Consider the following 27,163-nt stretch of genomic DNA (forward strand, 5'->3'; position numbering starts at 1 on the left):
CAACAAGACTGATAAGAGGGGTGGAAATATAGAATGAGCTGGTCCCACACTCATGTGTGGTTAAAAATCAGGAGAGATATCTCAGGTGTGGAGGTCAACCCTGAGGAGTGAGGGGTTCCAGCCCCACAATGAGCTCCCCAACCTAGGGTTACAGTGCGAGGAAGAGAAGTCCCATAATTTCTGGCTATGAAAAACACCTGAGATTGTGGTTGAGTGAGACAGAGGGCTGCTGAAATTTCAGGCATTCCTCTTAAAGGGCCTAGGCATGGACTTACAGTCATGACTAACTCACTTTCTCTGAGCTCCAGCACTGGTGCAGTGGCTATAAAGCACCAGGGACATCCAGGAGAAACTGAATTGTCTGGTTTCAGTGCAAATGCAGGAGGAGCAGCTTTCTCCTAGACAGAAGTACTGGCAGAAGCCACTGTTCCTTTGTTGAGACCTCCCCTCATCTAGCCTGCATATAGAGAGGGGTGTCATATCTGAGTCTCCATCAACCTAGATAACACTGTTTGCCCCTCCCTGCTGACTCCTTGAGGCCCCACTGCACCCAACTCGTGGGCCCACTCAAGCCACTTCCAGTGTTTTTTTTCCACACAAGTGGCCTGTCTTGGCTTAAGCTGTGAAATTTTCTAAAATCTATCAAAGGTTTACAAACCGCAAACAAGCAGCATCTGGCCTTGGCATGCCCCAAACTTCTTGCTTGGCAGCCAAAGACTGGCACTAGTGACAGCCAGCCTCCGTTCCAGGTTTGGCCACTCCCAGGCATCTCCAGTCTTAGCATGGGTGGCAGCCATCTGCAGATTGCTTTGTGGCTCATGTCAGCTGGCCCTGGGCAGGCACAGCCTGAACTCGGCTTTAGATGTGGTCTCTCCAGGAGGCCAAGTGTCCAGCAGGCCCAGTGGCTGGCTTTAGACCATGCTGGAGTACCACCCAGGCACTTCCATGGGCAACATACCCAAAGGGCAGACTAGGCAGGCACGAGAGCACTGCTAAAGCAAATCCTCCATCAGGTCAGCCCTTGTAGAACATCTCCTTTACTCTATAGTCATGGCCAGTTCTCACAGTCAATCAGCCCGAAGGTCAATCTCTTCCATTAATTTACAGATAGTAACCTAGCTCAACCACCGCAGGAGGGCACACACAGTCCACGAAGGGATACAACTGGAGCACTCAGCTCAGATGACCAGGGAGACCGCACCACTGGGCCCCATAGGACATACCATCTCTACTAAGACCAGGAGACATAGCAACCCTACCTAATACCTAGAAACAAACACAGGGAGGTAGCCAAAATGGAGAGAGAAAGAAACATGTCCCAAATAAAAGAACAGGAGAAAACTCCAGGAAAAGAACTAAATGAAATGGAGACAAATAACTTTCCAGATAACAAAGTTCAAAACATGGTTATAAGAGTGCTCTCACTGATTTCAGTGAGAACTTCGACAAAGAGATAGGAAACAAAAATGGAGACAGAATCATATAAAAGAACCAGTCAGAAATGAAGAATGCAATAACAAATAAATAATATATTAGAGGGAATCAACAGTAGATTAGTTGAAGCAGAGGATTGAATCAGCAATCTGGAAAAGAAGGCAGCAGAAAACACCAATCAGAACAGTAAAAATAAAGAATCCAAAAACAGGATAGTTTAAGGGACCTCTGGGAGAACATCAAGCATACCAACATTTGCATCATCGGGATACCAGAAGGAGAAGAAAGAGCAAGGAATTGAAAACCTATTTGAAGAAGTAATGATAGAAAACTGACAAAGGAAATAGATGCCCAGGGAGCGCAGAGAGTCCCAAACAGGAGGAACCCTAACAGGCCCTCACCAAGACACATCATAATTGAAATGCCAAAGGTTAAAGACAAAGAGAATTTTAAAAGCAGCAAGAGAAAAGCAGTTAGTTAACCTACCTATAGGAAGCTCCTGTAAGACTGTCAGCTGATTTCTCAACACAAACTTTGCAGGCCAGAAGGAATTGGCATGAAATATTCAAGTGATAAAAAGCAAGACCCTTCAAGCAAGATGTAAAAGCAAAGCTATTGTTTAAAATTGAAGGGCAGATAAAGAATTTCCCAGACAAGAAAAAGCTAAAGGAGTTCTTCAACACTAAACCAGTATTACAAGAAATAGTAGAGGAACTTCAAGAAGAAAAAAAAAAAAGATTAAAAAAAATAAATAATAAAATGGCAATAACTACATATCTATCAACAATTACTTTAAATGTAAGTGGATTAAATGCTCCAACCAAAAGATAGCATGACTGAATGGATAAGAAAACAAGACCCTTACATATGCTGCCTACAAGTGACTCACTTCAGACCGAAAGACACACAGAGACTGAAAATAAAGGAATGAAAAAAGATATGTCATGAAAATGGAAATGAAAGAAAAAACTGGAGTAGCAATACTTATACCAGACAAAGTAGACTTTTAAAGTAGACTTTAGAACAAAGGCTATAACAAGAGACAAAGAAGGACCCTATAATCCCACTTCTGGGTATTTATCCAAAGAAAGCCAAAACACTACTTTGAAGGGACATGTGTATCCATATGTTCATTGCAGCATGATTTACTATATCCAAGAAATGGAGGCAACCGCGGTGTTCATCAATGGATGAATGGATAAAGAAGAGGAGGTACATATATAAAATAAAATATTACTCAGCCATGAAAAAGAACGAAACCTTGCCATTTGCATCAATGTGGATGGAGGTAGAAGATATTATGCTGGGTGGAATAAGTCAGAAAGAGAAAGAAAGATGCCATATGACTGCAATTCCATGTGGAATCTAAAGAACAAAATAAATGAACAAACAAAACAAACATAGATACAGAAAACAATTCGATGGTTGCCAAATGTGAGGGGGTTTGGGGGAATGGAAGAAAAAGAGGAATGGATTAAGAAGTACAAATTGGTAGTTACAAAATAGTCATGGAGATGTACAGTATAGTATAAGGAATATAGTCAATAATATTGTAATAACTATGGTGTCAAATGGGCACTAGATTTATCGGGGCGATCACTTTGTAAGTTATATAAATGTCTAATCACTATGTTGTACACCTTAAACTAATATATTGTACGTCACCTGTAACTGAAAAATAAAAATATATTAAATAAAAAGCAAAAAAGAACTATACATACAATTATACCAGTATCAATTTCCAATCTTTGATATTTTATTATAATTATTTTAGATGTAACCATGGGGAAATCTTGGTAAAGGTTACACAGGACCTTTCTCTTCTATCTTTGTGACTCCCTATGAATCTACAATTATTTTAAACTAAAAGTTTTTTTAAAAAGAGCACTTTAGTGATTGTGAAGCTTGAGTATGAGGGGGACCAGAAAGGATTAAGGCAGGGACAACATTCTGGAAATTCTTGTTAGGTCAAAGATGATAAGATCTGAATCTCTACAAGATTTTTTACGATGAAGAAAAGAGGACAGATGTAAGGAAGTAGAATTAGCAAGACCTTGGGAATAACCAGATTTGTAGGAGATATTCTAAAAATCTAGGATTCTAGGATGACTTATAGGTTTCTAGCTTGGATAATTGAGTAGCTGCTAAAAGAGGCTATAGCTCAGGAGCCTGAGGTGTACTAGAAGTAGACAGAAGCCAAGTTTTCCTTGTCTGTTACACCTTTATAAATCTAAAACACATTAGCTTTTTGAGCATTTTGTGAAATTTTTGTCTTTTGGGGTGTTATGTAGTCCGTTATAAGCCAGGTAGTCACATAATTCTTTCTCGGACATCTTTTCTTGCCTAGGCTGGTATATCTACTTTAAGAAATGAGTTTCAAAGTAATTAAGAACTGTATGACAGTGAACCTTGATTTCTTCATCTGCAAAATGAACACTACATTTTATGATACTACTAATCTCTCAGAATTGTTCAACACAATAAATGGATTTACATTTATATGCAAAGTATTTAACATCTATTGAACATATAATAAATGCTTACTACTCAAGCTGTTACTACTGGTAACAATAAAAATTATAGCAAAAAAATTAAAAAGATGTTGAAATGTGATAGATCCTGCCCATTGTGGCCAGCTACAGAAATGCTCAGAGGTTCTCTAGAGCCTGTTTTCCCTTAATTTCTGTTTTCCAGTTCCTTCAGTGATTCTTAAAGAGTGGTCTGCCTATAAGGGGAAGTCTCCTCAAACCCCTGAGCTGGTGTCTGCACTGACATTTCGGGAATGGACTTGCCCAAACCTCAAGAAACTCTGGCTAGGCAAAGCAGTTGAGGACAAGAACAGAAGGATGCGGGCCTTCCTGGCCTGTATGAAGTCAGACACACCCAGTATGCTCAATCCAGCTAATGTCCCCACCCACCTGCTGCTCATGTGCTGTGTACTCCGGTAAGCCATGTGACCGGCGGGGTGGGGTGAGGGGGGTTCATTTCTCTTTTTCTTTTTGGACATTTCTTTTAATCAAGTGTTTTTATAGTGTTTTGGTGGGGAGGTTTTATTTTATATTTAGCTCAGACTTCAGAAACAAATTAATTGCTTTGATAGTCTCCCCAGCTTGTGATTTCTGTCATCATAAGTTCATGCATGACCTCTCTTTTATATTTGGTTTTATAATTGGTTTTTGCCCCTTTAGTCTTTATTCCTGATCCAGTTCCCTTCTCCTCTCTATCTATCATTATTGACTCTTGGGTATTTGATGTGTGTCCTTCCAAGCCGTCTCCCATACATTTACTTAGACATACGTGTGTCCATGCGCAGTCTATAGTATCATTGGTATGTGTAGATTTTTTCTCTTTAATATGAAAGATATTGTGCTGTACATCTCATTCTGTTTCTCACTTTTTCCCTCAGTGTGATTTTCAGTTTCTATCCATATTCATATATGGTTCATTCCTCATGACTGCTGGATTACGTTCCATCAAATAATATCAGTACTCTTGACCTTGAACAACAGGTTTGGACTGCGCAGGTCCGCTTATATGCTGAGTTTTTTCAATAAATACTATAAATGTGTCTTCTTGTTCTTATGATTTTTTTAATAACATTTTTTCTCTAGCTTTATTGTGAGAATACAGTATATAATACATATACAAAATATGTGTTAATCGACAGTTTATGTTATTGGTAAGGCTTCTGGTCAACAGTAGGCTATTAGTAGTTAAATTTTGGAGAAGTCAGAAGTTATACATGGATTTTCAACTGTGCAGATGGTCAGCACCACTAATCCCTCTGTTGTTCAATGGTCAACTGTATTTTATTTATCGATCGATAGATAGTTCTCTTCAGTTCTTGGATATTACAAACAATGCTACAGGGAATATCTTCATAAATATCTCTCTTTGTGTTCCTTTGTTAGTTTGTCTGAAGTGTATACTCAGAGTAGAATTCCTGTATCCTGTAAAATATGCATATATGTTTTTCACCAAAAATTGCCAAATTGCTTTAGGTTTTATCTGTACTAATTTATAGACTTCGGAACAATGCAAAAAAGGTTATTTGCATTTCTTTGACTACAGATGACATTGAGCTCCTATTTTACACATATTAGCTATTTTTTTTCTCATTCTCCAAAGTGCCTATTTATTTATCTTGCAAATTTTCTTTTAGGTTACTTGTCTTTCTTGATGATTACGGAATTTTTTTGCCAGATATATGTGTGTATATACATACATAAATAGCGAATATCTTTTCTATATCTGTATGTGTATCAGATATCTTTTTCAGCCAGTCACAGTTTTTAAAAACTTTATGTACAGTATCTTTGTTGAGGAAAAGTGTTAAATATTCACCCACTTTTTATTATTTCATACATACAGAAAAGCTGAAAGAATAGTATGGTAAACATTCATATGCCCACCACTTAGATTCTACAATTCATATTTTACTATACTTACTTTAACCCATATAACTATCCATCTCTAGCCATCCATTTATCCATCCTTTTTTGATGCATTTCCAAGTATATTGTAGATATCAGTACACTGTACCCCTAACCAAGAAGTATTTAATTTTAATTTCATCACACCCATCAAATTGCATCTTTATGACGTATGCTTGGGGGATCTTATTTAATAAATTCTTCCCTATCCCTGGATCACAAAAATATTTTTCTACATTTTTGTATAGTTTTTTAATGTTGCCTTCCATATCAGATATTTTTTTCCTCCCTCTTTAATTCCCCCCACCCCTACTTCCACTCCTGACCTATGGATGTTGCTGTTTCCCCTTAAGAACTGGATCTCTGAAGATGGGGCATCTCCTCCCACCCACTCGCAGTGTGTACCCGGGGCCTGGCACCCCCAGCACGCTCAGGGATCCTGGCGCACTCAGGGTATGGTCCGTGGCTCCACCTGGGGTACGAACCCAGGACTTTCTGTGTGTAAAGCTGATGTGCTAACCACTACACTATGGAGCCACCCCCACCATATCAGACCTTTAATATAGTGGGTATTTATTCTGTATATCCTGTAAAAAGGATCTAATTTTATTTTCTCCACATAATAAGCCAGTTTCCCCAACTACATTTATTAAATGACCTCTTCTTTCCCCACTGATTTGTATTACCATCTTTTATATATATATCAAGTTCCTATATATACATGAGTCCATTCCTGGATTCTATTTTATTCCATTACCTATTTGATCTCTCACCAGGATCACATTGTTTCAATTACTAAGGTTTATAATTTGCCTTAATATCAGGTAGGGCAAATCTTCACTCTTTGCTTTTCTTGTTTCAGACTCGTAGCTATTCCAGAACTCCATAAACCTTTAATCTTCCAAATATAATTTAGAATTAGTCTAATTTTCCCAAAATCTTCTCATTTTTTTTAGTGAATTGAATTTATATATTAATCTGGGAAGAATTGACATCTTTATAATGTTAAGTCTTCCCATCCAAAAATCATAGTTTACCTCTCTCTTTATTCAAGTCTCTTTCTTTACCTCTAAGGAGAGTTAATTTTTTTTCCATAGAGTTCTTTAGCATTTTAAATTAATTCCTAGGTACTTGATACATATTGAACGATTATGGGTGGTATTCTATTTTCTATTATACTTTCTCATTGTTTATTTGCTGATGTTCAGGAAGTAAGTTTTTGTGCAAAAAGGAAGTCAGTCCCTACAAGTCACCAGAGGGTTATAGAATAGTGAACTTTGAAATTGGATAGGCCTTAATTTGAATTCTGGCTCTGGTACTTTGCAGCTTCGAAAAGTCAATTTAACGCTTTAAAACATCCATTTCCTCATCATAAATGGGTATAATAATTCTTCTCAGAGCCGCTTGAGGATTGAAGTAATAAATTCAGAGGCCTTACCACATTGGAGATGCTGAATATATGTTAATTTTCTAACTGCCTTGAGATTAAAGTGGTGACTTAAGAAGTCCTCCCAATAAGAATAATGGATAGGATTCATTTTTCTAAGCTCCTAATATGTTCCTGACCACAGCCCTGCATTGTCTTATATTAACTCTGGAATTACATGTTTTGTTTATCTTTTTTTCTCAAAAGTATACTAGTAGCTCAATTTCACATTTATTTGATTATTTTTTAACATATCTAGGAACATGAAAATAAGTAAAAATTGCTTATGAACAGCTATAATAGCTATCACAAAGACTTTGCTGTAATAGTCCAAGAGGTTCTATATGCTTCCCTGAAGAAAACGCATTAGCCTCTTGCTCAACCTGTTTATTCTTAATTTAGACACATTTATGACAATTTGATCATCTGATTACCCAGTGTACAACAGATCAGAAGCAGCAAATTGTAAGGAAGGGGACTCAGGAAATAAGAGCTATTTCTAGAACCAGCCCAAGTGACAGCAAAGATAAGTGATAGCCTATTGCCTAAGAGCTGGGGAAAAGATATAAAGATTACTTTTAAAAAGACTTAAGAACCCCAAAAGAAGAGACATCATGTGGAGTTGTTTAGTGTAAGGGTAACTGCCCTCTATATATCAGTAACCTATATAAGATCGTTATTAAAGCACAAGGCAGTAATCAATGTTCATAAAATCTTCAAGAACAGGTTTTATAGTATTACATATTATGTACCTGGTACTGTGCTAAGTTGGCCCTTTGTGTGCAATACTACTAATGCTCACAATAGTGTTGAAAAGTAAGTGTTGTTTATCTCCATTTATAGATGAGGAAATAAACGTTCAAAGATTGCATAGCTAGTAAGGGGTGGTGCAAGAATTTGAACCCAAGTCTCTCCAGCTCCCAGTTCCTATGCTTTTTAAAAGACAAAATGGTAGAATAATGCAGTTTTACAGATTAAACTAAAATCTGCTTGAAAATTAAAAATTCATCTTTAAAAGAAGAATAACTTATCCTAAATACTGTACTGCCCAGAAATGTCGGATAAACACTGGTAGAGCATTGAACTGTGGCCTAATTGAGTAGTGGAGTCTAAACTCCTCAATTGCTTCTACCAACTATAGGTAAAAGAAAGTAAAGTAATGCTAGGGAAGTTGTGACTAAAACTTATATTGGTAAAGCTCTTAGTTGGCCTAGGGAAATCAGAGTCTATTAGGAAAGGCTGATACATTTTGAGGAAGGCAGAAACTTTACATGTATTATAGCCAACATGAGGAGGGAAGGATAATGAGAAACTGTCAGGCTTGTAGATGTAGGGTGCAACCCTGTTGAATGTAGAGAGGCATACACCAAGGCCCTATCATTTCTAGCAAAGGTTCATTCAAATCTCAACAATTTTCCAGAAAATGAACATGAAATTGGACAAGGTCCCTACTCTAGATTCATGGGTAAAGTTAAGGAGTCTCTTTTGACCAGTTAGTGGCTTAGGCTGACCCCGAAGTGACATCTAAAACATATAACAAGGGGAGAAACTCTCAGTAGAGACATTGGAAGCTGTACCCTAAATAGGAAATAGACTTCACAGAATTAGTACAGCCAAGTCACTAAACAAAAGAACAACCAACCAAACAACGTCAACCAGCCTTGGGCTGGCGAGTGTATGGGGTCAGTATCCAGTATTGTTATAATACAGCATCCAAAATATTCAGTTTTTAACAAAAATTTCAAGGTACTCTAAAAAACCTGAAAGTGTGACCCATACACAGTAAATAAAGTAGGCTTTCGAAGGGACCTACATGTTAAACTTAGAAAAGACGTCAAAGCAGTTATTTTAAATATACTCAAAGAACTAAGTAATACCTTACATAAAAAAATTAAAGGAAGACATGATGACAGTGTCTCCTCAAATAGAATATCAACAAAGAGAAAGTATTAAAAAGAACCAAGTAGGTATCCTGGAGTTGAAAAGTACAACAAAGCAATATGAAAATTTTACTAGAGTGGGTCAACATTAGACTTGAACTGGCAGAAGAAAGAATTAGTAAATTTGAGGACAGATTAATAGGTATTATGTGATCTGAAGAGCAGAGAAGTAAAAGGACAAAGAAAACTCAACAGATCCTCAGAGAAATGCATGTACCATTAAATGCACCAATATACATGTAATGGGAGTACCTGAAGGAGATAAATGAATAGAAAAAAAATTTTTTTAATGATTAAAAACTTCCCAAATTTGATGAAAAACATTAATCTATACATTCAATAAGCTCAATGAATTCCAAGTAGGATAAACACAAAGAGAACCACACCAGACATATCATAGTCAAAATGATCAAAGCCAAAGAGAGCTTCTTGAATGCTGTAAGAAAAAAATGAATCATCACATACAAGGGAACCACAAAGATTAAATTCTCATCAGAAGGTAGGGAAACAATATAATTCAATGTACTGAAATATAAGACTCTCAACTGGCAATCTTATATATAGTAAACTATATTTCAAAAATGAAGGTGAATTGAAGACATTCAAAGGTAAATAAAAACTGAGAATGTGTTGCTTGCAGACTTGCCTTATAAGAAATACTAAAGGAAGTTCTATAGGCTAAAAGCAAGTGACAATAGATAGTAATTCAAATCTATATTTCAACAAACACCAGTAAAGGTAATTATGTAGGTAACTATAAAAGACAGAATAATTACATATTTCTTTTTTCTCTTGAAAAGGTATTTAAAAAGTAATTACATCAAATGATGTGTATAATTATATTATTGAGCCTATAATATGTAGAAGTACATTTGACAATATCAGCAAAAAGAAGGTATATGAGAACAAAGATACATTGCAGAATAAGAAAAATGACACCAGATGGTAAATTCACAAGAAGTAAAGCAGAAATAATTAGGTTAATACAACAAAAACTATAAATAAATACTTGCTCACCTTTCTTCTCTCAGCTTTTTTAAAAAGAAATGGTTATATAAGGTAATAATTATAATAATATATTCTTGGGTTTGTATAGATGTAACATAACATATATAGCAAGAATACCACAAAAACGTGGAGGAAATGGAGCTATATAAGAATAAAGGTTTGATATTCACTGGAATGAAGTTAGTATATACTTGAAGTAGATGTTGTTAAGATGTATAGTATAAACTCTAGAGAAAATAACTTAAAAATATAATTTAAAAATTATTAAAGAAATTAAAATGTTACATTGGAAAATGTCCACTTAAAAGAAGACAATAAAGAAGGAATAGAGTAACAAATGACACAGTAGACATTTAAAAAATGGCAGATGCAAATCTCCCATATCAGTAATAATAGAGAATTTGAGTAGATTAAAAAGCCAATCAAATTGTTAGATTATATAAGAAAAAAAATCCAAATATTTGCTGATTCAAAGACACAAATAGTTTGAAAGTAAAAGGATGGAAAAATATACATATATATACAAACAGCAACCATAATATTGCTGGAGCGGCTATACTAATACCAAACAAAATAAACATTAAGACAATTAAATGTTACTAGAGACAAAGGAACGACATTTTATAATGATAAAAGGGTCAATTCATCTCGGAAATAGAATAATTATAAATATATGCACTTAGCAAAAGGGCCCCAAAATATATGAAATGAATACTGACAGAGACGAAGGGAGAATAGGCAATTCAACAATAATAGAGATTTAAATACCTCACTTTCAAAAATGGATATAACAACTATGCAGGAGATCAACATGGAAATAAAAGATATGATCTTAGGTATAAAACCCTAAAGATTCCACAAAAAAAGCTTTTAGAACTAATAAATCAGCAAAATAGCAGGATTAATGTGAATACACAAAAATCAGTTGTTTTTCTATACACGAACAATGAAAACTGTGAAAAGGAAATTATAAAAACAATTTCATTTATAATAGCATCAAAAAGAATAAAATACTTTGGAATAAATTTCACCAGTGAGACGAAACACTTGTATAATGAAAACTGCAAAACATTGCTAAACAAATTAAAGAAGACATAAGTAAATAGAAACACATCCTATGTTCATGGATTGGAAAACAATATAGTTTAAATGTTGGTACTACTCAAAGCAATCAACAGATACAGTATAATTTCTATCAAAATCCCAATAATGTTTTTGGCAGAAATAGAAAAACTAAAATTTATATGGAATCTCAAGGGATCCTGAATAACCAAGACAGTCTTGAAAAAGAAAAACAAAACTGGAAGACTCACACTTCCTGATTTCAAAACTTACTACAAAGCTACAGTAATCAAAAGTGGAGTATTGGCATAAGTACGTATATATAAAACAATGGAATAGACTAGAAATCTCAGAAATAAATCCTCACATATATGGTTAAATGATTTTTGACAAGGGTCCCAAGACGATTCGATGGGGACAGGACACTTTTCAGCAAATGGCACTAGGACAACTGGATATCCACACGCAAAAGAATGAAGTTGGACTCTTACCTAACACCATATACAAGAATTAACTCAAAATGAATTAAAGACCTAAACGTAAGACCTGAAACAAAACAACTTTTAGAAGAAAACATAGGACAAAAGCTTCGCAACATTAGATTTGGCAATGATTTCTTGGATATGACATCAAAGGTACAGGTAACAAGAGAAAAAATAGACAAATTGGATTTCATGAAAATTAAAAAAAAAAAAAATAGCGCATCAAAAGAAACTATCCACAGAGTAAAAAAGCCACCCACAGAATGGGAGCAAATATTTTCAAATCATATATCTGATAAGGGATTAATATCCAGAATAAGTAGAGAACTTCTAAAACTCAACAAGAAAAATACAACCCAATTCAAAAATGGGCAAAGGACTTAAATAGGCATTTCTACCAAAAAAAAAGATATACAGATGGCAAATAAGCACTTGAAAATATGTTCAACATCACTAATCATTAGAGAAATGTAGAAAGTTGAAACTTCTGTTATATACCAATGAACTCAATTAAAAAAAAAACTACAATGAGATAATATCTCACACTCATTAGGATGGCTACTATCAAAAAACAAAAAATAACAAATGTTGATGAGGTTGTAGAGAAATTGGAACCCTTGTACACTGTTGTTTAGAATATAAAATGGTATAGCTGCTGTGGAAAACAGTATGGCTATTTCTCAAAAAACTAGTAATAGAATTGCCATATGATTCAGCTATTCCACTTCTGGGTGTATACCCAAAAGAATTGAAAGCAGAGTCTCAAAGAAATAATTGTGTACCCATGTTTATAGCAGCATTATTCTCAATAGCTAAAACATGGAAGCAACCCAAATGTCCATCAATGGAGGAATAGATATGCAAAATGTGACATGTATATACAATGGAATATTATTTTGCCTTTAAAAAGGGGGGGAAATTCTGCAATATGCCACAGCATGGATGAACCTTGAAGATATTATTCTAAGTACAACAAGCCAGTCACAAAAAGATGAATACTGTATGATTTGACTAATACAAGATCAAATTCATAGAATCCAAAATTATAATGGTAGTTATCAGGGGTTGGGAGGAGGGGAGAATGGGGAATTATTGTGTGATCAGTATAGAGTTTCAGTTTTATAAAATGAAAAAGTTATGAGGATGGATTATGGTGATGACTACACAACAATGTGAATGTATTTAATACCACTAAACTGTAGACTTACAAATGGTTAAGATGGTAAATTTTGTTATGTATATTTTATCACAATGTTTAAAAGGTAAAAAAACATATATTAGAACCTGTAAATGCATTTGGCAAAATTCCAGGATATAAGATCAATATACAAATAGCAACTGTATTTTAATACACTAGTAATCAATATTTCAAAAGTAAAGAGAACAGCTCCTTTTATAATAACATCAAAAACAATGAAATACTTAAGTATAGATTTAACAAAAGAAGTATAAGACTCTTTCATTGAAAACTACAGTTAAAGAAGATTTACATAAATGGAAAGACATCCCTTGTTCATGTATAAGAAGACATAAGATTGTTAAGATGGCAATACTCGCCAAATTGATCTACATATTTGATGTAATCCAAATTCCCAGATGGCTTTTTTACAGAAATTAACAGGCCGACACTAAAATTAATGTGTAAATCAAGGGACTCATAGTAGCCAAAACAATTTTGAAAAAAAAGAACAAAGTTGTAGATTCACACTTCACAGTTTCAGAATTTACTATAAAGCTACAGTAATTAAGACAGTGGTGTACTCAAGACAGTGGTGTACTGGCATAAGGATATACATATAAATTAATGGAATACAGTTGACTGTCCAGAAATAAACTCTTCCATTTATGGTCAATTGATTTTTGACAAGGGTATCAAGACAATTCAGTGGGGAAAGATGGGCTTTGCAACAAATACTTCTGGAATGATTAGACAGCGACATGAAAAAGAATGAAGTTGGACTTCTACCTCACATCATACATAGAAATTAACTCAAAATCTATCATAGACCTAATTGTAAAGTCTCACATTATAAAACGCTTAGAAGACAACAGGTGTAAATCTTCATGACCTCAGGTTAGACAATGGTTTCTTAAATATGATTCCAAAAGCATAAGTGACAAAAAGAAAAGCAGATAAACTGGATTAGATCACAACTTAACCCATTTCTCATTTAGAAAAAAAAGTGTAGCTCACTGCCAGCATTAATTTATTTTTACATAAGCACACTCTTTGAGACTGAAGCAAATCTGACTGATTTCAATGTGAAAGTAAAATATGCAAATGGCCAATAAGCACAGAAAATGATGCTCAACATCACTAATCATTAGGGAAATGCAAATCAAAACTACAATGAGATACCAGTAAACACCTGTTAGAGTGGCTATAATCAAAAAGACAAGTGTCGGTGAGGATGTGGAAAAATTGGAACACTGCTGGTGAGAACAAAGTGAAGATATATATCCACCAAAAAAAAATATGTTCATGAATATTCATATACTATTATTTATAATAGCCAAAAAGTGGAAACAAGTCAAATATCCATCAAATGATGAATAAGTTAACAAAATGTGGCATATTCGTATAATATTATTCAGCTATAAAAAGGAATTAACTATTGATTTATGCTACAGCATGGATGGACCCTGAAAAACATTAGGCTAAGTGAAAGACACCAGTCACAAAAGGACATACATGCTTCTATTTATATGAAATGTTGAGAATAGGCAAATTCATAGATTTGTGGTTGCCAGGGTCCTAAGGGAGGTATGAATATAGAGTGATTGCTAATGGATACAAAGTTTTTTTTGGGGGGGGAGGGTATGATTTAAATGTTCTGGGATTAGATAGTGGTAATGGTTACACAACCCTGTGAATATGCTAAAAACCTTTGAATTATATACTTTTAATACATGAATTATATGGTGTGTTAATTTTATCTCAATAAAGCTGTAAACTAGAAAGAGAATTAGATTCCCAGATAACCAAAGGTTATTGCTACCAGCTTGCCTTATAAGTATTAAATGAAGTCCTTTCGAATGAAAGGAAATGACACCAAATAAATAAATGATGACCACCTGTAAAGGTAATTACATAGGTAAATATAAGAAGTGGTGTATATTTTTCTTACTTATTTTCTTAATTAAAAAGACAACTGCATACATCAATAATTATACAATCGTGTGTTGATTTTAGAATAAAGGTATAATATACATGACAGTAATAGCGCCATGGTGGAAAGAAGGAAGAGAACTATATTGGAACAGTTATACCTACTACTGGAACTATTTAGTATTAATTTGAAGTAGTGTGTAAGTTAAGTCTTACATTGTAATCCACAGAACAACCACTATGAAAATAACTAATATTATAATTAAAAGCCAACATGAGAATCAAAATGCTACACTAGAGAATATCTGTTTAATGCAAAAGAAGGAAGGAAAAGAGGAACAAACAAAAGCAAAAAAGACATGAAACCTATAACGACTATATCAAAAGGCAGAGATTGTCATATTGGATAAAAGCATAAGCTATCTACAAGAGGTATACATTATAGTCAAAGACACAGATAAGTTCAAAGGAATAGAAAAAATGTATCATGCAAACAATAACCATATGAGAATTGAAATGGCTCTACATACCAAACAAAATAGACTTTAAGATAAGTAATGTTACTATAGACAAATAACACTTTATAATGGTAAAAGGGTCATTTTATCAGGACGATATAACAAATATAAATATATGTACTCTTAATGACAGTACCCCAAAATACATGAAGCAAAAACTGATGGAATTAGGAATAAAATAGGCATTTCAACAATAACAGTTTTAGACTTCAATACCCTATTCTGAATAATGGATGAAACAACTAACTAGACAGAAAGTCAACAAAAATATGGAAGAGTCAAGCAACATTGTCAACCAACTGGTAAAAATGATGAATTTAGATCTTTCACACTATACACAAAAATTATTCAAAATGGATCATAGACCAAAATGAAATAGTTAAAACTGTGAAGCTCACAAAAGAAAACAGGAGAATATTTTCATGATTTGGAGTTAGGTGAAGATTTCTTCAGTATAACAGCCAAAGAAAGCACAGTCCACTAAAATGAAACAAATATTGGATTTTATCAAAATACAAAACTTTTTATTTCAAAAGCCACCATTAAAAAACTGAAAAGCCATAGACTGGAGGAAATATTTATAAATCATATATCTGATAAAGGACTTGTTACCAGAATATATAAAGAACTCTTACAACTTACAAGAAAGCAAACAAACCAATTTAAAAATGAGTAAAATATGTAAATAGACATTTCACCAAAGAAATAGAGTATTGGAACATAAGCACATGAAAAGGTTTTCAACTTCAATAATCATTGAGGAAATGCAAATTTAAACCACAATAAAATACCACTTCACCCAGATAAAATGATTATAATAAAAAAAACAGACAATGACAAATGTAGGCCTGGCTGTGGAACTTGAAGTGGTACAGCTATTTTGGAGATTAGTTTGGCATTTTCTTAAAAAGGTAAGTATAATGTATTATAAGATTATTTCACTCTTAGGTCTCTACCCAAGAGCATTGAAAAGATACATCTACACATTGACTTACACATGAATGATCATAGAAGCATGCATAACTGTACAAAATGTGGAAATAACTCATATCTATCAACTGGTAGATGGATAAACATGTGGTATGTCCATCAATGAAATATTACTCAACAATAAAATCAAACAAACTACTGATACATCCCAGAGCATGAATCAGCCTCAAAATCATTATGCTAAATGGTGATGAAAGAAATCGAAGAAGAGTTTATAGACTAGAAGACTTACCACAGTAGAGCTGTCATTTCTCCTCAAATTGATTTGCTGGTTTAATGCAATTCTTGTAGGCTTAATGCAAGGTTTTTTTGTGGACATAGATGAACTTATTCTAAAATTTAAATAGAAAGGCACAGGCCTTTACCTAGCTAAAACAATCTTGAAAAAGAAAAGTATAGGAATCACTCTACCCAATATTGAGGCATAATATGTAGCTGAAGTAATCAAGACAGTGGAGGCATTTGCTAAGAGATAAATGCATAGGTCAGTGCAACAAAATAAAGGACCCAGAGATAGAACCACACAAATATGCTCAACTGATTTTTTTACAAAGTTGCAGAAACAATTCAGTGGAGAAAGGATAGCCTTTTCAACAAATGGTATTGGAGCAATTGGACATTCATACCAAAAAAAAAAAAAAAATGAACCTGGACTTAAACCTCACACCTTATATAAAAATTAACTCAAAATAGATATTAGACTTAAACATAAACATAAAATTATACAACTTTTAGAAAAAAATAAAAAATCTTCAGGATCTGAGGCTAGGCAAAGAAAATTGTCACCAAAGGCGGCACGGTCCATAAAAGGAAAAGCTTATATATTGAACCTCATCAGAACCAAAAACCTTTGCCTGATGAAAATCCATGTAAAGAGGATGAAAAGACAAGCTATAAACTGGGAGAAATTATTTGAAAACCACATATCCAACAAAGAACTAGTATTTAAAATATATAAAGAGCTCTCAAAACTCAACAGTAAAAAAAAAAAAATCCAATTGGAAAATGGGCAGAAGACACGAGCAGACATTTTACTGAAGAGTATATACGATGGCAAATAAACACATGAAAAGGTGTTCAGATTATGCTGGGGAAAGAAGGGCTTCTGGTCAAGATGGTGGAATAGATAAACACTGTTCTTGCCTCCTCTCATAACCACACAAAATTACAACTAAATTACAGAATAACCATCATTGGGAGGCACCTGAAGTCTAGCCAAACAGAAGTCCTGCAACTGAAGACATACAGAAGAGGCCACCTCAAAACTGATAGGAAAGGTGAAGATGCAGAACATGCTGGTCCCACACCCACTGGTGGCAGTTGAGAATTGGAAGTGATATCATGGCTACAAAGATCCCCCTGGAGAAGGAAGAAGTCCAGGCCCCACACTGGGCTCCCCAGCCCAGGATTCCAGTACTGGGAAGAGAATTCTCCACAACTTCTGGCTATTAAAACAAGTGGAGGTTGGGTTTCAGTGAGACAGAGAGTGGGTGGAGTTGCAGACATTCCTCTTAAGGGGCCTAGCTTGAATTTACTCGCTGACGGATTCACTCGCTCTGAGGTCCAGGTCTGGTGTAGAAGCTTGAAAGGCTCCAGGGACATATAAAGAGGAACCGAATTGTCTGGCTTCAGATCGAGGGCTGAAGGGAAAGCTTTCTCCTAGACAGAAGTGCTGGCAAACTCTATTGTTTCTTTGTTGAGTCTTCACTCCACCGAGCATGCAGGTGCAGGTGGCTACCATATCTGAGGCTCCATCAGCCTAGTTAACACAGGTTACCCAACCCTGGAGATTCTTTGAGACTCCACCTCACCCAACTTGCAAGCCCACCCAAGCTGCATCCAGTGGCTTTTCCATACAAATGGCCTGTCTTAGCTCATGCAGCAAACTTTCCTAAAATCTCTCAAAGGTTTGCACAACCCAAAGAAGCAACATCTAGCCTCAGCATGCCTCATACCTCTTGCTAAGCAGCCCCAAGCCTGGCACTAGCAGCAGTCAGCCTTGGTTTGTGGCTTGGCCTCTCAAGACACTTCTCAAGCCCGGCACAGGTGACAGCCATCTGCAAATTGTTTGGTGACCCTTGCCAGGTGGCCCTGGACAGGACACAGGCTGAACTTGGCCTGTGGCAGGGACCCACCCAGTTGGCCCTTGGGCTGGCACACCCAGTGGCCTGCTTTGACTGGCGCCAGAGCCAGAGTGGTATCAGAAGAGGACATACCCGAGGGGCAGACTGGGCAGGCACCAGAGCCCTGCTAAAGTGAATCCTGTTCATTATTAGGGTCAGCCCCTCACCAGCCAGTCCTTACAACCAATCAGCCCAAAGGTCAATCCCTCCCATCGACATTCAAACAGCAACCAAGGCTCAACTACAACAGGAGGGCACACACAACCCATACAAGGAACACACCGTGAGCACCTTGCTCAGGTGACCAGAGAAGACTATGCCACTGGGCCCCACAGAACACCTTCTACATAAAGCCACTCTGCTAAGACCAGGAGACTCAGGAGCCCTACCTAATACATAGAAACAAACACAGGGAGGCAGCCAAAATGTGATAACAAATATGTCCCACATGGAGGAGCAGAACAAAGCTCCAGAAAACTCAACAAAATGCAGACAAGCAATCTACCAGATGCAGAGTTCAAAACACGAGTTATAAGAATGCTCAGTGACCTTGGGGAAAGAATAGATGAATTCAGTGAGAATTTTAAAAAAGAGAAAGAAAACATAAAAGTAAAGATAGAAAACATAAAAAAGAACCAGTCAGAAATGAATAATATAATAACTGAAATAATACATTAGAGGGAATCAACAGATTAGATGAAGGAGAAGATTGAATCAGTGATTTAGAAGATAGGGCAGCAGAAAACACCCAATCAGAACAGCAACAAGAAAAAAAATCCAAAGAATGACAATATTTTAAGGGGCCTTTGGGATAACATCAAGCATACAGGCAGCATAGGGATAGCAGAAGGAGAAGAGAACAAAGAATTGTAAAGCTATTTGAAGAAATAATGACAGAAAACTTCCCTAACCTGGCAAAGGAAATAGACATACAGGTCCAGGAAGTGCAGAGAGTTCCAAATAAGATGAACCCAAAGAGGCCCACACCAAGACACATCATTAAAATGGCAAAAGTTAAAGACAAAGAATTTTAAAAACAGGAGAAAAGCAGTTGATTATCTACAAGGGAGCTACCATAAGACTGTCAGCTGATTTTTCAATAGAAACTTTGCAGGCAGGAAAGATTGAGATGAAATATTCAAAGTGATAAAAAGCAAGGACCTACAACTAAGGTTACTCAACACAGCAAAGCTATTATTTAGAATCAAAGGACAGACAAGAAAAAGCTAAAGAAGTTCACCACCAAGGCAGTATTACAGGAAATGTTGGAGGGGCTTCTTTAAGAAGAAGAAAGAAAGAAAAAAAAGCTGGGGTAGCAGTATTTACACCAGACAAAATAGACTTTAAAACAAAGGCTCAAGGCACTCTCCCTCCTAAAGGAAAGATTTGAAAAGATCAATAACTGTGAATGTATCTGTATGCTGTAGTACATAAAATTAAAGGACAAATAATAAATTAAGAAAATATTTTTTAGTTAGGACAAAAAGTACATCAGTATTCTCAATATATAAAGGCTTTTTAAATACTAGCACTCCAAACCAAATGAGTAAATGACACTCTTTGAATTCATTAGTTTATAAGAAACAAAAGCCACTCTTGATATTTTATTTTAAAGATATAACAGGTGGTCTCATAGTCATTCAAGGACAAGAAAAAGTATACTGTACACAGGGGAAATACAGGAAAGGCAGGACTAGAGACTGCCTACTCTCTCATGTGCCCATGTAGCTCTTCTTTCTGCTTGTCTGTTTCATGAGACTCCGAATCTCATTTTAGCTCAAATTCTCAAGACTGGCAAGCTGTGGATTGATTTGACTTGGATCGGCTGTCCACCCTTTGTCCAAATAGCTGTCATTATTATAAAGATAAGGCTTTAGATTATCTGAGAAGGAGGTATAGAGACAGAACAAGGAAATTAACTGATATGTCTGTGATAGACATAGACCAGTCATAGAAGTAAGTGTTTACAGCCTTACCATTGGCAATCAAAGAGACAGAAATTTAAATAGCAAGAGACTTTTTTTGCCCATTAAATTATCAAAGATAATGATAATCCATGCTGACACACTGCTGGGAGATAGGACAAACTGGTCTGGAAAACAATATGTATTGAGGACCTTTAAAATGGACATAACCTTTGACATAATAATTCCACTTATGGGGATCTATCCTAAGGAAATGAATAAGCAGAGATACAGATGAGATTTATGTAAGTGATCTTTGTAGTATTATATATAATACGAGAAGTATTGTAAACTATGTTTCCAATATCACAGGAATGCTTAAATTGATATACTTATGTGATAAATATGCAGTTATTAAAAATCATGTTTTTGAAAAGTAATGCATGAAAAGTTCTCATAGTATAATGCTGAGTGAAAACCAAGATACAATATTCTCTATATATGTAGTACGAAAAAGAGAAAAAATTGAGATTCGAGATGCTAGGAAGAAAGAAGCCAAAATCATAACGATCTTAACTGTGGTTATATCTGAATGGTTAGTGTAGAAATTATTTTTGTTTTTCATTTTCTTTATACATTTTTGCTTTTAAAAAAAAAATTTTCTAAATGAGAATGAACTTGAACTTGTGTAATCAGAATAAAATTGTAAATGTTATTTAAAATTTAAAAAGTGAAGTAAAGGGGAGATTATTGAATATTAAAACATATTTATAATTCAAGTCAGTATGTTACTGGCATGAGAAATAAACAGAATAAAAAGGATAGAAACAGATCCTTGTATGTATGAGAATTTAATATATGATATGGGGGTTTCACCAAATAGTAAAGGAAGGATTGTACCATAATTAGCTTAGTTATGAAGGACAACCAGGAATGATGCTGTGCCAGGCACTATGGTAAGTGTTTTTACATGAATTTTCTCCTTACTACAACCTTTCGAGGTATAGGCAGTATTATCCCTATTTTAGAGATGAGTGAACTAAAGCCCCTAGAGGTTAAGGAGTTTGCCTAGAGTCACATAGATAGTGGAGCCTAGATTGGAACAAAGTATGTCAGACTCCAAGTCTCTATTCTTTTCTGCCACATTCTATGTTTGTAAAGTTTCTGCCTAGGTGTTTAGAATACAAGAGGCATTTAGTAAATGTCATTCCTATGAGTAATTTGTAGTTCGTTGTATATATTACAATGTAATATATGTTGTTTGCATATAATATGTATAATATTGTAAATAATACTAATAGTAGTAATAAAGATGTCATCTTTTCATTGGGATTGAGGAACCTCTTAGGAAATAAGTAATGCTGTAGTTTTTCCAGAGAAAATCCCCAGCAGAATCATGTAATTCAAAAAATAGCACATGATGAGCATCACTAAATATTGTTTGATTTAATACTGCTGTCTCATTGATGAGCCTCTCATTCCTCTGACTCCTTGGACCCTACACACTCTGTTTCATAATTCATTCAAGGTCAATTAAAGAGCAGTGCTCACCAAAATAGGGAGCTAGCATTTCCTTTTGAATATCCTGACATTGACTCATTTGTTCAGCGAACATTGATTGAGCACAGCTTCTGCTGTGTACCATACTAAGATTAGAGAGACATGAAAATTGCAAATTAATATTAAAATGTAAACCAAACCAAACAAAAAACTCAGATCTTTAGGAAATGAAATGTTCCCTTCTCTGTGAGGCCTTCTCTGATTCTCCCAGGTAAATTTAGTCACTCTCTCCTTAGAGCACCCAGAACAATCTGGTTACCGAATAAAATCACAACCCTCCCACTGTATTAGTCTTTCTGTGAGCCTGCCTGTCTCCATACTTGACTCCTTTAGGAGAGTTTTTCTTTCATAGTGGTCAGGGTATGACTGGTACAATTCTGCTTTGGAGGACTTTTGCTGAAGTTTTTTGTTTTTGTTTTTTTATTTGTAGGTTTTGTGTGTGTGTGACTTGGTTGATGTATTCAGTCATTCCCACAATATGTATTTAATGATACTTATTCTATGTCATGTGCTATGCTAGATAGTTTTATAACAAATCGGAATAATAAGACAATAGACAAGGAGAATCAAACAAGGTCCTAGACCCCATGGGAACTCATATGGGCACTTGAAAAGGATGCGTTTTCTTTGTACAAAATCAGTCAAGCATTTGAACCTATTTATTGTATTGTTCAAATCTTCTGTGACTTGATATGTATTTTGAGTGTATTTTATAGGTCATAGCTTCATGGTAGTATACTAAAGTCCCCCATCGTAATTGCATTTCTGTTCATTTTCTTCTATTTTTGCTTCACATTTTGTCAGTAAAGTAAGATGGTAAAGAATGGGCAAAGGTAAATCAAGGAAGTACAATCAAAAGAAAGAAACAATATTAATAGATAATATAGTCCTTAAGGCTAAAAAGAGCATTAAAGACAAAGGAGAATATCTTATATTGATAGAAGATATAAACTATCAATTATGTGCTACATAGCAGAGCATCAACAAGTATTCAATAAATTATAAAGTAAGAATAAATTTTTCAAGTGGAGAATGTGTGGGCAAGGAAGAGGGTCATTGCTGTGGGCAAAGGGAAGTTTGTCTGGCCCAGGAAGATTCCCCCTAGAAAGCCCAATCATTTAGAATTTAGTTCCTAAACAAGCAACAGGGCTTGTTGGCATGTTCTGCAATGCCAGAACCATCTGGATAGTTTGGGCTTGAAGAAAGAATAATGGCAGCAGAGCTGCCTGTGCTGTTGTGATCATTCCAGGTGGGACAGCAGGTTAAAGATTTGAAGCCGGGCTGTCTGGCTGCAGAGGCCAGGCTCTTTTTGGGCACCACACTGCCTCCTGGTAGTAGTATCTGGGACAGAGACCTCAGGAACTTATCTCCTGTGCTGCTCAAAAGAGACCATACAGCAGTGTTAACTGTAGTTTTAAATGCCAAGTTTCTGAAGTCTCGCACAGCTCCAATAATTATGAGCATTGTTTTGTGGGACCTTCAAGGAGATGAGGACATAGACTTTGTACTGATGTATTTGTATTTTTTCATCTTTCTCTCTCTTTTCCCCTTTCTGTATTTTTGGTGCATAGAACAGTAAGGCATATTCAATTCATGAAATTCAGTTCAATTACTCATCAATGAGTATGTATTTATTTAATTAGTACACTTCTTATCTTGGAGAATGGCTCCATCATCTAGTCATCTGCCCAAGCCAGAATTCTAAGAATTGTAGACTTTCCTTTTCTTTACCCCTTTCTCATAAAATCCATGACCAAATCTTCTGGATTTGTCTTTTTAATAGCTCTTCGTACCCTGTCCCTCTCTATCCCCATAGCCAGTGCCTTTGTTCAGGCCCCTTTGGCCACAGATTGCTACACTTGCTTCCCAACTGGTATCTATGCCTCTTGTCTCTTACTCTCTGAGCCACTCAGTATCAAACCAGTCAATATCACGCTTCTGCTGACAATCCTTAAGCAGCTTCCTTTATTTTCAGGATGAACATCTAAATTCCTTAATACTGTTTTTGAGACCTTTCATGATCTGGCCTACTTTCTAATCTCACCTCTTATCACTGCAAATATGCTTAGCTCCAGCATTATCTAACCTGGTATATCATGCTGAACTTCACATCTCTATGCCTTTACTGTTTCCTCAAACTAGAGCATCTTTTTCCCCACCTTTTGTCTCATTAATTTCTATGTGTCCTTTGAAACTCAGTTCCTGCTGACTTTTTTTTTTTTCAGGATGCCCTTCTTCACTCTTTCAGCTGTAGCCTTCTTTTGTGCTCTTGTAGCATTTTTCTGTCTTCGTACTTAACTTACTGTCCTGTCATTGTTGATGTATGTGCTTATCTCCTCTACTACCTAGACTGTAAGTAACCAAAGGCAGAGATTCTTTTACTTTATTCCATTGAAATTACTAAAACCTAGCCCTTTGGATCTGGCCCATGATAATTTCTTAGTTTCAGTGAGCTTTTATGACTTAATAATGATGCTTTTATTTTCTAGGTACATGGTTCAATGGCCTGGTGGCCGAATTCTGCATCGTCATGAGCTGGACACCTTCCTTGCACAAGCAGTATCTACCCAGCTTTATGAACCAGATCAACTTCAAGAACTCAAGGTAATTTTATCCACCCTCATTTAAATTAATTTATGACCTAATAGGTTTACTTTAGGTCTTTTTTGCCTGGAGCTGGGAAGAAGAGTAAGTTCTACAGGTAAAAGTTTGACTGACTTTAGCCAAATATTATGTCTATGATTAAAACCAAGAGTTGCCTGCAACACTGCTCCCATACTGATGGGTGGGGATGGACAAAAAAGATGAATATTGTGCAAGACATAAGTTATGACCCAAAGATCATGGTACAGTTTCTGACTATTTAAGATACGCTACAGAGGACTTACCCTGGTGTCCCCTGTTGGTTTCTGAGTAAATCATTATTTGACTTACATACATCATGCAGTAAGTTCCACAATAAGTTAACATCCATCATCTCGTATAGATACAAAATATATATATATATTTGTTTATTTTTCCTTGTGAGGAGCTCTTAGGACTTATGCTCTTAAATTTCCTATCATACAGCAGTATTAACTGTAGTCACCCTGTTGTACATTATATCCCTAGTCCTCGTTTGTCCTTTAACTGGAAGATTGAACCTTTGACTACCTTCATCCAATTACCCCTCCGTCCACCCTTGCCTCTGATAACCTCCAATCTGATCTTTTTTACATGAGTTTGGTTGGGTTTTTTTTACGAGGTTTTTAGATTCCACATATAAATGAGATCATACAGTATTTGTCTTTCTCTGCCTAGCTTATTTCACTTAGCATAATACCCTCAAGGTTCATCTATGCTGTCACAAATGGCAGAATTTCTGTCTTTTTTTATGGCTGAATAATATTCCATCGTATATATACACCATATCTTTATCCCTTCATCTGTTGATGGACATCCTCTTTTTTAATGATATTTATTGTTTTAGAGGGAAGTCTAGAGCAGCATAAAGAAGAAAATAAATCCACTGTATAACTGAAGGCAGTAGAACATAGTAGGTTAGAGGGCAGACTCTAAAGCCAGGCTCCCTTGAGTTGAATCCTGGCTTAATTTCTTCCTATTTGTGTCACCTTGGGCAGGTTGTTTAACCTATCTAGCATTAGTTTCCTTACTTTTAGGATTATGAGGTCATTAAATGAAATAATAGATGTAAAACACTCAGAATGGTTCCTCACCTGTCTTAAGTACACAGTACTCAATAAATTTTAACTATTAATGTAGGCTACCCCTCTCTCAACTTCAGTAGCCATGAACCTTTGAGACTCTCAGATAAACTATAAGATCAAGTCCAGCAAGACTTGGAAAATCTTAATTTAAGTGAGATCAACTAATGGAAAGATGAAACAGTCTTAAGACAAACAATGGGTGGGTTCCTTTTTACTGTGAATAAAATATTGCTTAGTCCTACAGCAGTTACCGACTCTAGACCACACTTAGGAGGGGACCTGCAAGTACGTCTCATTTTCCTATTAAAGCCGTGTAATACACCAACTTGAGATAACCACTGTGAATGTTTTGATGGTTCCTTCCAATCTTTCATCTTATATTTTTTACATTATTGAGATAGTTTATGTAACTGTATATTGTTTTTTAGTTAACACAGCACATATTTTCTGTGTCTTAAAAAATTTAGTAAATAATTTATCATTTCAATGTATCATTTAATTTTATAATGTTGCCCATTTTCTTTCCACTTTTCCCTTATTATATGTAATGTTGCAATTAACATCTTTATGCATAGAGCTTTATTCAATTCATATCTCTACTTCCTCAGAAAAGATTCCTAAAAGAATTTCTGAGTCAACAAATACAAACATTTTCAAAGTTCTTGATACATATGGCTTAATTGTAATTGCTCAGTTTTGTATGAGCATGACTATTTATTTCAACAGCACTGGGTATTCTTTTGGTCTTTAGTTTTTAATTTTTTTTTTTCAATTTGACAGGCCAAAAAAACCTGAACCTGGTATCTCAAGTTGGTGCCTTTTTAAAGTTTCAAAGCGAATATCTTTTTTTGTTGTTAGTTTTGTAATGAGTATCTTTCAAACTATCTCAGAAAAGACATGGGTAGAAGCTGCCTGTTGCACTCAGATGTCTATATTGAAAGGTGACATGTTCAAATTTAACTGGAATAATCAGCATAACAGGAGTAAGAGTAAGTATAACCAGTAACATTGATTTCTTAATAGTAGTTTTTGCTCTGTGGTGGTTTCAGATTGAGAAACTGGATGCCCGAGGGATCCAGCTTGCTGCCCTCTTCATGAGCGGGGTTGATACAGCTCTGTTTGCTAATGATGCCTGTGGCCAGCCAGTCCCTTGGGAGCACTGCTGCCCCTGGATTTACTTCGATGGCAAGCTGTTCCAGAGCAAGCTAATTAAAGCAGGCCGAGAGCGAGTATCCCTGATTGAGCTCTGTGATGGCCAGGTACCAGTATATTGGGTAGCTGTTAAGAGTGATCTCTGATCTGCTGTGGGGATGAATGGGCAGGGAGGGGAACACAGCAGAGACATTGGGGAGGGAGGCAGCAGAAGTGGGAGAATGTGGCCGACCTTGACCTAATTTGGTCAGTGATAGTCCCAAAGGCCCAGAGTCTGATATGTACATGTTATAAAATCATATGTTGGAAAACTTT

At 35.6% G+C, this 27,163-nt stretch overlaps 1 protein-coding gene across 3 annotated transcripts in view; it reads left to right on the plus strand.

Moving 5' to 3' along the window:
- Positions 1 to 27,163, plus strand: part of FAM120C (family with sequence similarity 120C) — a 99,318-nt gene that overhangs the window by 60,321 nt on the left and 11,834 nt on the right. For 2 of the 3 annotated variants that reach the window (XM_011383403.2, XM_011383405.2), the window contains exons 10-12: positions 4,129 to 4,378; positions 24,479 to 24,593; positions 26,746 to 26,955. In XM_011383403.2, the coding sequence (XP_011381705.1) occupies positions 4,129 to 4,378; positions 24,479 to 24,593; positions 26,746 to 26,955 (575 nt within the window). The remainder of the gene's footprint in view (positions 1 to 4,128; positions 4,379 to 24,478; positions 24,594 to 26,745; positions 26,956 to 27,163) is intronic. The other variant, XM_023525025.1, reaches the window with a different exon arrangement.

This window comes from Pteropus vampyrus, unplaced genomic scaffold (assembly GCF_000151845.1).
Source record: "Pteropus vampyrus isolate Shadow unplaced genomic scaffold, Pvam_2.0 Scaffold518, whole genome shotgun sequence".
NCBI classification, from domain to species: domain Eukaryota; kingdom Metazoa; phylum Chordata; class Mammalia; order Chiroptera; family Pteropodidae; genus Pteropus; species Pteropus vampyrus.